The following is a 10,637-nucleotide window of genomic DNA, read 5'->3' as shown; positions in this document are numbered from 1 at the left end:
GAGGCAGCTGTGCTTTGGTCAGCAAGTAAGCAATTGGGTCTACGGGATTTTTTTTATTGGTGCAGCACAAGATTCAAATTATTACGGGTGATTACAGAGATGCACTGTAATTGGTATCAATAGTTAAATAAATAAAAGATAAACCTCAAGTGAATATATAAATACCACTACTAGAGAACAGATAGATAGGCCATGCCCACATCATTTCTTACGATCATGTTAATTCTGATGTAGTTCAGTCTCATCCGCATATGCCATAAAATGTCTGAATACAGATGTGAAAGAAAAAAACATTAAGAGACCAATTGTTGATGCCAATGTCCTTCTAATTGCCTTTCCCGCCCAATGTACTCTTTTTCTCAACTTTCAAAACGTAATTTATACTTTGCACAAGTGATAAATGTAGGACACACATGTTGGTATTCAAGGGAACAGTTATGTAGACTAGTCCCTAATCAGACAGTCTCCTGGTGACGTAATGTATGACGTGTCGGAATGCAAAACAAGATGGCGACTCCCGGGACGCTAGGATTCCACTATGTCCACTAACTTGGATTGCTTGTCACTAAACAGGGAAGTCTGGGAGTGCTTGTATTTTTGAGAATCGAAACCGCGGGTTAGATCACTGATCTCAAAAAGAAACTGGATAGCGCATCCCATGGTTTCAAAGTGAGGCCACACGCAAATCGTGGCGGCCATTTTGTTGGGACCACTTTCCTGCTTGAGCCCAATGATTATGACGGACGATGGATATTATATACAAGATATTTAATTAATTTGCATATTAAGTCTTATAGTAATGTCAAGTTTTCATAAACCTTGTTATAGAGCTTGTGTTTGCTTGAATACAAAAATTGAAACTTGTTCCTTTATCGTATTTGAATAGTGTTGATGATTACAACCTGGCCAATTGGTAGCTTTCAATTACTGTATTTCAATAACTGTATTTATAAACACACGTTTAATGGATATTTGCAAGCCAGAACATGAAAATACACACTGTGGGAATGTATTTGTTCCACTCTAGGGCTAAAGGTCAAACCATGTTATGTCATATGGCTAGCTTATATAATATAATATATCATTATTAATATGTCGAATCATAATAAGTCAAATCATGGTGAAATCAGAAACCACTTTAATTTGCTCAGGCTTGGTATATCTATTGAGCATCACGCGAACATTTACTTACAAGTGGAAAGTACGTGGAAATTGTCTCTTTTGCTGGAATTCTTCGTGTTCGCTGCCCTCAGTTGCACTTTTATTGTCATTCTGAAATATTTTCGTTTTTTTCGCTTTTTGCAGGCGAAAGCACAACACTTTCCCCCGTTGCCGTCTATGCATCGTTTATAGTATCAAAGTGGTCCCAACAAAATGGTGCCGGTTAAATTGCGCGAGCTTCAATTCTCGCGGACCAAAACCAATAGGATGCGCTTTCCAGTTTCTTTTTGAGATCAGTGGGGTTAGATAGGTAGTATAGCTTACTAGCTAGCTAACAATCTGCATGAAATAAAGCTATCAGCATAGGCTGCGGCACACAAGTCTGTCGTTTCTGAGATAAATAAAGGCATAATGAGTTCAACATTTAACTATCTTAAATTTTTGAGTGGATTTGTCTGTGGGGCGGCTGTGAGCACAGGTTCTTGTGTCGCTGGGATCCAACTTTATCTACAGAGGAGCGAAGAACACAATGACAGACCCGCCGAACCAAATGACAGACCTGCCGATCCCAAAGGTATTGCTTGTTTATCTACTCTTAATATTAAAAACCGTAAAGATAAGTCCATCCAACTTGTTAACTCTGCTCTTAATAACTTATAATGGTCAGGACCAATAGGAATCCCTAGCTAGTGCCCACAGATTAACAGCCTAGCCTCAGTCAGCACATGTGCATTCATTCTAGCTTTGCAACCTGTAGGATGGTTGTTCTAACCAGGAAAAAGTAACGGTAGCCTACTCTGTTACACCTTCAAAGGTTAACTTAACCTGCCTTGCAAAAGTTTAAGCCTTGTGATAAAGATATGATTTCATAAATCACATTTTTTGACATCCCGGTTTAGAGAGCCAAGCCCAGCTAGATATAGGGCGGTACGGTTTACCTCTGACTGGAGCTGAGACCAGGTACTACGCCAACCACACTCTGTCCTATGATCAAGTGAGAAGAATACCAAGATGGGTCGCTGAACATCTTTCAAAAACTAAACTGCGTGGTGAGTCAACCGGCCCAGTAGTTTGTCTCGTTACAGCACTTTTACTTATGACATGACATACTAACCTTGTGTCCTCCTTTGTAGGAGAAGCTAACAGAAAGCATTGCAGATTTCGGCCAGACCCCACCGTCCCAGAGGCCTTCACAGCACACAACGATGATTACCTGGGTAGTGGGTGGTCAAGGGGACACATGGCACCAGCGGGAGACAACAAAGCCTCTACAGTAATTGCTTTTGAGCTCCAAATAATGGTCATGTACAATGGATTAATTTAGCCAGCATACTCATCTTCATCATCATTAATACATTAGTTTAGTCAGCATGCTCACACTTAAGTTCAGGTATTTGTAAATATAGAAATAGGCTAGTTAGAGAATGGGGTTGGAGGTAACAGGATGTAATTGAATTTACAATAGAAATAGTCTATGATTCTAAACAAAACAGCAAAGGACTTTTGAACATTAATCAGACATTCAACAATTGCACAACATAATTGGATTACACAAAGCCACTTAGCTGTCACTGGAAGTATGTAAACAAGTTGGATCTAAATGATGAGAATGAAATAGTTTTTGGATGGACTATTTCCTTCATTTCAGTGCATCAAAAGTTTACAGTGAACGGATTTTGTCACAAGGGGATGTGTTGTGGGTGGGTGTGTGTGTGTCTGTGTGTGTGTGTGTGTGTGTGTGGGTGTGTGTGTGTGTGTGTGTGTGTGTGTGTGTGTGTGTAGCCTAGAATGTTATGTGTAGTGACGCATAATCAAGAGATTTTTTAAATCATTTTTTTCTAGCTGTTTTTTTTGTAACCAACACTATTATCAGTGAATTGTAAGGCTTCCAAAGTGTTGTGTTGGCTAAACAGATGTTTTATTTCTGTTTTCACAGCAATCTATGACTGAAACCTTCTACCTCTCGAACATTGTGCCACAAAACTATGAAAACAATGCTGGCTTTTGGAATAGGTAGCCTGATATGTTTGTGTTATTGTCATTCTGAGCATGTGAATTGCATTTTTAATTTTAAATATCATTCAAAATCTAAAGCCTGTTTTTTGTGTCATTTGTAGATTGGAGATGTACTGCAGGGACCTTACTAAGAGGTTTGAAGATGTATGGGTTGTGTCCGGGCCTCTTGTGCTTCCTGAAGTAGGAGATGATGGCAAAAAGACTGCATCGTACCAGGTAATAATAATCACATTGTTAGTGGAATGAAAGTGTATATCTGAATTTGAATGAATCACTTGTAATCACTGGAAAAAGGAAATACAATTAAATCATCTGATCTGATACCAGTCATGTGTAGTATATTTGCGTAGTGTTATGCGTAAAACTATAGTGCTGATATTTCAATATTTATACTGAACATTTCAGTATATGGACATGGAGATTAGAGTGTCAACTAAAATGTACATACCCCACATCATTTTTACATGTACTCCATTACTAACAAATTAGGAAAGAAATCTAATATTGCAGTCATGTGGCAGTGACATTTTCTGTGGGTTCAGAAGCCGGGCTGCTAGGCATAGCAGCCACAGTTGGTTTCTGGGAGAAGGGTTTGGTTTCCCTGGTGAGGCTACATGGACAGAGACAGCCACCCCCAGGCCGGCACCTACTGCAAATCAGCTGCGACAGGGGCCATGTTCCTCCTATTGGGATCCACTCCAGCCCCAGGAGGTACTCAGGCTCAGATGGCTCCCTCTGCCTGGGGGGACTAGGTGGCCCGCTTTGGGCTGCACTGCACAGCATTTTGGCCATTTGTCCCACACCCAGCATTTTGAGCTAACGTCCCATAATTTCATTGGTAATTTGGTGTTTAAAGGTTAGAAATCCAAACATATTGATGTGTTCTTTATCCCGCCCTGCACATGAGCCACTAATGCCATTGAGGCATAGTTTAGTTTCTGCTCTATTTAAGTCAGAAGTGCTGTGTCAAAAGCAAATGCATACAAATGCAACATAGCCAAGCTTTTCTAGATGCCTGGCTTTCATCCAATTGCTGGGAAGAGAGCAGTGAAGGCAGTCATCAAGAGGCTGTCAATCAGTGACAGCCGTCAATCAAACTTTGCAGACTTGGGGCTGATGAACTCCTGGTGAACTCCTGTGCTACGTCAGAGAAACCAAACTAACACACACTTTGCAGATAAGGTAAAAACTAAGAGATGACATCATGACCAAATACTTTGCTTGAGGACAGTTTGATAAGCCTGTAACGGCCAATGCATGTTGATGTTTATCAATAAAGACATGTAACGATCCAAAATTTGTGTGCCTTTGGAATGACAAACAGCACTGTGCTCATCATATCTTTTCATGTAGTGCGGCCTGTAGCCTGTATCTTTTGGGCCTAACTGGTGTGCTGTAAAATTGACTAAAAGTATACAAAAGTAGGTGTTTATGAGCCGAAAGGCAGAATACCAATGTTTCTTATTCAATGCGATTAAAACATTATATTAAAGTTTGAGGTTGCCTCAGCACTGGTTGCATGTCCCACATCCCACACATCTCTCAAGTTGTATTGTGGCAAGGTTACTGATGAAACGTTTAACTGCTGTGACTAAATACCAGGCTGAAGGGTTTTATTACTTTTATTATGATTTTAATAATTCAAGAAGCCTATCGGAACATCAGGTTCTGATACGATGTTGACCATTATTTTATTGCTCTTGCTGCTTGCTTTTATTGATTTTCTGTAAAGCACTTTGAATTGCAACTCTTTTACGAAATGTGCTATAAATAAAGTCTTACTTACTACCCTCAGTACGAGCTTCCTTTTTGTAAGACGTTGCATCAAAGCTTATCAATGTCACTTTGCTATCCATTTTACCATGTTCCATTTGTGATTTTAAAATCACATATTTATCATGCGTGTCGTGTGTTTCTGTCTGGCCAGCTCATTGGTAAAGATGACGTCGCCGTCCCTACACATCTCTTCAAAGTCATCCTTGCCCAGAGGAACCCTTCATCAGACACTTTGGCACTGGGTGCTTTTGTGGTGCCGAATCACCCTATTGGGTTTGATCATTCTCTGGCGGAGTATCGGGTCAGCCTGTCTGACCTGGAGAGGATGTCTGGCCTTTCCTTCTTCCCCGAAGTGGACCCCACCTTGACTCTGGGAAACCTCTGTGAGCTGGACTCGTGTCACCTCATGGACTTCAAAGAGTTCACCCTCTACATCACAGGCTACAAGGTAGGCGGTGCCAGGAGTTCAGAGAAGCTGGAGAAAACCATGGCGGAGCTGACGGACATGGGGATAGTTCCAGACGACTACCTTCTGAAACTCTACCAACGAAAGAAGGAAGAGCTCACGCAAAAAGAGGCACCGGATGGGAAGAAGGGAAACTGATTACTGTTCAGATGCCTTTACCATGTTTAGAGGTGACTGCATTATCACCAAGAAAGTATTTGGTCATCAAATGAAAATAGTGATGATACAAGCTGATATTTGATCACATTGGTTGCAGTGACTGCAAATTATTTGTTACAATTGAAACCACCAATAAGGGTATTTTTTTTTATGAAAACTGATAACTTAAAACAAGGCAAATTGTGCCAATGTGTAGTGTAAGCATTAAAGTTGCCTCTGCTTGTTGTTAAAAAGTTTAAAGTTTAATTTGTATGTTGTAATGGGAACCCTCCCAGTATTCCACACTGTAAATATTCTTCCTTATCGGCCCATAGGGCAGATGGGTATAGGTCACATCAATACAGTTTGAACCTATTGACAACCAGAAAGTCAGAGGTCTGACTCCAAACACAAAACCCACCTACTAAGTAGTCTGCCCATTTTTAGTGACCTGCAGTAAAAGACTGCAGCCTTGAAAAGCTACTGTAATTGTGTACATTGCATTGTATGCACTAACGTTCAAAAGTTTGGGGTCACCCAGACGATTTTATGTTTTCCATGAAAACTCTGTATTTAAAAAATGAGTTGCAAAAATGAATAGAACATATAGTCAAGACATTGACAAGGTTGGAAATAATGAATTTTGTTCATTATCAAAATTTGCTTTCGTCAAAAAAGGGTCCATTTGCAGAAATTACAGCATTGGAGACCTTTGGCATTCTAGCTGTTAATTTGTTGAGATAATCTAGAAATTTCACCCCACGCTTCCTGAAGCACCTCCCACAAGTTGGATTGGCTTGATTGGCACTTCTTGCGTACCATACGGCCAAGCTGCTCCCACAACAGCTCAATGGGGTTGAGATCTCGTGACTGCGTTGGCCACTCCATTACAGACAGCATACGAGCTGCCTGCTTCTTCCCTATATAGTTCTTGCATAATTTGGAGATGCGCTTTGGGTCATTGTCCTGTTGTAGGAGGAAATTGGCTCCAATCAAGCGCTCTACACGGTATGGCATGGCGTTGCAAAATGGAGTGATAGCCTTCCCTATTTAAGATCCCTTTTAAAATCCCTTTTACCTTGTACAAATCTCTCACTTTACCAGCACCTTTTCACCTGTTCTGCGTCTCAAAAATGTTCTTCTGTATGATCCAAACACCTCAAACTTTAAATTCGTCCAGAACACTTTTTTCCAATCTTCCTCTGTCCAATGTCTGTGTTCTTTTGGCCATATCAATCTTTTCTTTTTATTGGCCAGTCTCAGATATAGCTTTTTCTTTGCCACTCTGCCTATAAGGCCAGGATCCCAGAGTCGCCTCTTCACTGTAGAAGGTGACACTGGCGTTTTGCGGGTACCATTTAAAAAGCTGCCAGTTGAGGACCTGTGAAGCGTCTATTTCCTAAACTAGATACTCTAATATACTTGTCTTCTTGCTGAGTTGTGCACCTGGGCCTCCCACTTCTCTTTCTGGTTGGAGCCTGTTTCTGCTGTTCTCTGAAGGGAGTAGTACACACCGTTGTAGGAAAAGTTCAGTTTCTTCGCAATTTCTTGAATGGAATAGCCTTCATTTCTAAGAACAAGAATAGACTGGTGAATTTCAAATGAAAGTTCTCTTTTTCGAGCCATTTTGAGAGTATAACTGAACCCACAAATGTGATGCTCCAGATACTCAACTAGCTCAAATGAGGGCCAGTTTTATAGCTTCTCTCACCAGCAAAACCGTTTTCAGCTGTGCTAACATAACTGCACAAGGGTTTTCTAGTCATCCATGAGTCTTCTAAGGCGATTAGCAAACACAATGTACCATTAGAACACCGGAGTGATAGTTGCTGGAAATGGGCCTCTATACACCTATGTAGATATTTCCACCTAGAATAGTAATTTACCGCATTAACAATGTATAGAGTGTATTTCTGATTAATTTAATGTCATCTTTGAAAAAAACTGCTTTTCTTTGAAAAATAAGGACATTTAAGTGACCCCAAACTTTAGAACGGTAGTGAAATGTTCATACATTACAGAGGCTTCTTCAGAAAAATAAAATGTATATGAACATGTGTTGCACGGGGCGTCTGAGTTTACAAGAATAATGGAAATGGAAAGAGGATCTATTTCTTGATTAGACCTACAGGTCAGCCCTACAGCTGATATCATGAAAGAACTTTCCATTTTTTATGCATTTTTCCAAAATGGTCTGGAATCTATTACTTCTGTTGCCCTTCCTGTTGTGGTAATGTTTTAAGCAGTTTCAACTCAAAGGGTCACTGTCTCACAAGCTGCTGGAGGACATTCATAGAAATGGGACCCAGAATTATTTTTAAGAATTGCTCCACCCGACTGGGCTATCCACTTGTCCCCTTAATGGACCTTGTTTATTATTAAGGACGATTTAGAAATACAAAGAAACAAAAAAGCTACAAGGTTAAATTTGTCAACAGATTCTCTGAATCTGTCGTGTGCCATTCATTTTTAATGAATTCTATATTTCTCATCTGAAATTGGACATGAGTGCCGCCCTCCTCCCCTGCATGTGCCATATCTCCTTAAGGGGTGAGCTTGTGTAGTAGGTTGAAGGTTGAATCCAGCCTGGAATTGGTTGTGTCTGAGCCTGTATGTCTCGTCATGTCTGATGGAGGCTCATCTTACAGCTCAATCTTTTGATCAAGGAAGGCTTTTATTTAGGACGGGGCTAATGGAGGACTCGGGGCAATTTTCTCCCTGGCAGAAATCGTGCATAATTGCATTTGACTTCTCCGCCACACCAGAGGAAAGCAGGCACCTGAGTTAATTTGACCTGTCAGATTGGAACAAATGCACTAACAAGATTGATTGTTTGTTTATTGGCAGCCCATTATCCTTTCAACATGGAATAGTGCATTACCACTTATGTACTCTGTTAATGTACGATAGCCTCAACTGGCTTTACACGGGATCCTTTTCTGTCCATCACTGTTCTAATCTGACGTGTGCTGCAGAGGCTGATGTAGTGGCATGAGATAGAGCTAGTACAGGAGCTCATGCTTTAAAACAGCCCTGGCCTTAAGCAGTGTGGCTGGTCAGCTGCTGTGTGCTTGTTATGTTGTAGATGTGTGTAGGACCCATTATGACTGCTGCTGATGAAGTGGCACAGTGAGGTCAGGGGCATTAATAAGTCAGGGGGGGGGGATGACTGCACTGCTGGAGGGTATTAAAGCAAAGCATGAACATTACAAGTGAGCCTGGCACAGTGTGAGCAATTCATGCTGTCCTCATAAAAACCTGTGCTATCAGTCAAGATGGCTGACAAGCAGTGGCAGATCAGTCTGAGCTGGAAACGTAATGTAATCATCAGTTTAGTTTCTCATGCCTATCATTCCCTTCTGTCTTATCCATCTTGAGTGTGTGCTCCTCTTAGAGTTTTTAAGTAGCAGAAAATAAAAAGATACAAATACTTCGCCTGTTGCTTTAACACCTTACACTAATTACAGTTGAGGGTAATAGCTCGGCTTGAGCAGAAGGATAAAAGTTCACCATAGATCAGATCCAAACAAAGCATTAAATATACAAAGCTTTTTTAACTCTAAAATCCTTTAGACATTGTGCTTCAAGCTGATATAAAGGAAATAACTTGCCTCCATAATCCAGTCTTATCCTGTCATATTGGTAATGCTGTTTGTCATTTTGGGAGGGTTAAGGCCCCATGGGTCACCTTTCAACTGATCTCTAAACATGCAAGGATGCATGGGTCACATCTTAGTGGAAACTCCAATACCAAATCGGCAATAGACAGTGCTAAATTGTTACTCTAAATTAAAAATCATATTGTAACCATTTCGATATTTGTTAAAAATGCAGGAACACCACCTAGACTGTATTTACTCATGTGCCTGCAATTTCTGTTAGTGTGACAATGACATTTAGTTTATGCTTGATGCATTGTCCTGTTTTAAATGTGAAGTGGCAAGTCATAAGATGTGATCCTTTTGGAAGACATAAGGAATATTAGAAATGAGGAAATAATGGTGTTATGATAAAACTAAGAAAGTTTTCTCTATTGTTTCACACATCGTTTCCTAATCTTAGACCTACACTGTTTAGAGGCAGGTGCTTGGCCAAACCCCAGGCTGTAATTAGCGGTCGCAGTCTGCCGTCTTGTTCTGGAACATTCCTCCTGTAAACAAACAGCTATGTACAGTACAAAGTTAGCCTATGTGTCCAGCCATGCTCTCTCTCTCCCCCTCTCTCTCTGTACAGTACACAGTTAGCCTATGTTTCCAGCCATGCCAAGGCCTGTGCTGTACCTCCCGCCCACACCTCTCTTCTTGGCGGATGTCTGATTTGATTTGTGCTGCTTTGTTTTGTAATTATCCGTAGTAATTGGAAACCAGTGATCCATCAACAGCAGTCTGATGAAGTCCCAAACAGATGTGGTTAGCTTACCATTCAGGACTGTTTCACAGCATTCATTTGTTTTCCTAAATGGAAAGGATAAAGAGGTGGTTTGGCTTCAGCCAATTTTCAAATGATGTCCTCCAACTTAAGCTGCAGGGTGCTTTCTATTAATGAACTCGGGTGCGCCAAAGAACAGTTGCACAATTTTTAAGTTCCACCCATGCTCTACCTACCATTCCACTCAAAGCAAGAAGCGTGATTATGTGTTCACTGGCTTGTTTTGGAAAGTGTCTCTCTGAGGCCTGTCCCATTAGGTTACACACCTTTACTCCATGTGATGGTTGGACGTTGGGCTGCCTTGGGCTCTCCCTGCGTTTTGGGGGTTCCTTAGCAACCCTGTACTGAAAGGCTCATCCTAAAGGAGGGGTTTTTCCCATACCTAATCAGCACAGTGCTCTACACTGGGAGTTTCCTTAGGGAATGTTGTTATTTACGTCATTTTAAATTGTTTGGAAACAACACTAATTTATGAAAATTGATGTCCCTGAACACACCTGAATTAGCACTAGAAAAGCGCTATAAGAAAGAAAAGTATCATTGTTTGAATATAACTGACTCCAAATACTGATGCACAAGTTGTTTTTTCAGCTTCCTTTATGCTTTTATATGCTAATCCGGAGAGGAGAGGTCAGTGAAAGCAACTGCCAAA

At 40.8% G+C, this 10,637-nt stretch overlaps 1 protein-coding gene across 1 annotated transcript; it reads left to right on the top strand.

Moving 5' to 3' along the window:
* Positions 1-1,486: 1,486 nt before the first annotated feature.
* On the top strand, positions 1,487-5,583 carry exog (exo/endonuclease G). Its single transcript, XM_080855357.1, has 6 exons — positions 1,487-1,735; positions 2,061-2,210; positions 2,295-2,434; positions 3,098-3,174; positions 3,279-3,393; positions 5,105-5,583. The coding sequence occupies exons 1-6, from the start codon at positions 1,573-1,575 to the stop codon at positions 5,555-5,557; spliced, it is 1,098 nt and encodes a 365-aa protein (XP_080711483.1). The 5' UTR covers positions 1,487-1,572; the 3' UTR covers positions 5,558-5,583.
* Positions 5,584-10,637: the final 5,054 nt, after the last annotated feature.

The sequence above is a fragment of the Sprattus sprattus genome (assembly GCF_963457725.1).
Source record: "Sprattus sprattus genome assembly, chromosome: 17".
Taxonomy (NCBI): Eukaryota; Metazoa; Chordata; class Actinopteri; order Clupeiformes; family Clupeidae; genus Sprattus; species Sprattus sprattus.
This window is presented reverse-complemented; position numbering and strand designations above follow the sequence as displayed.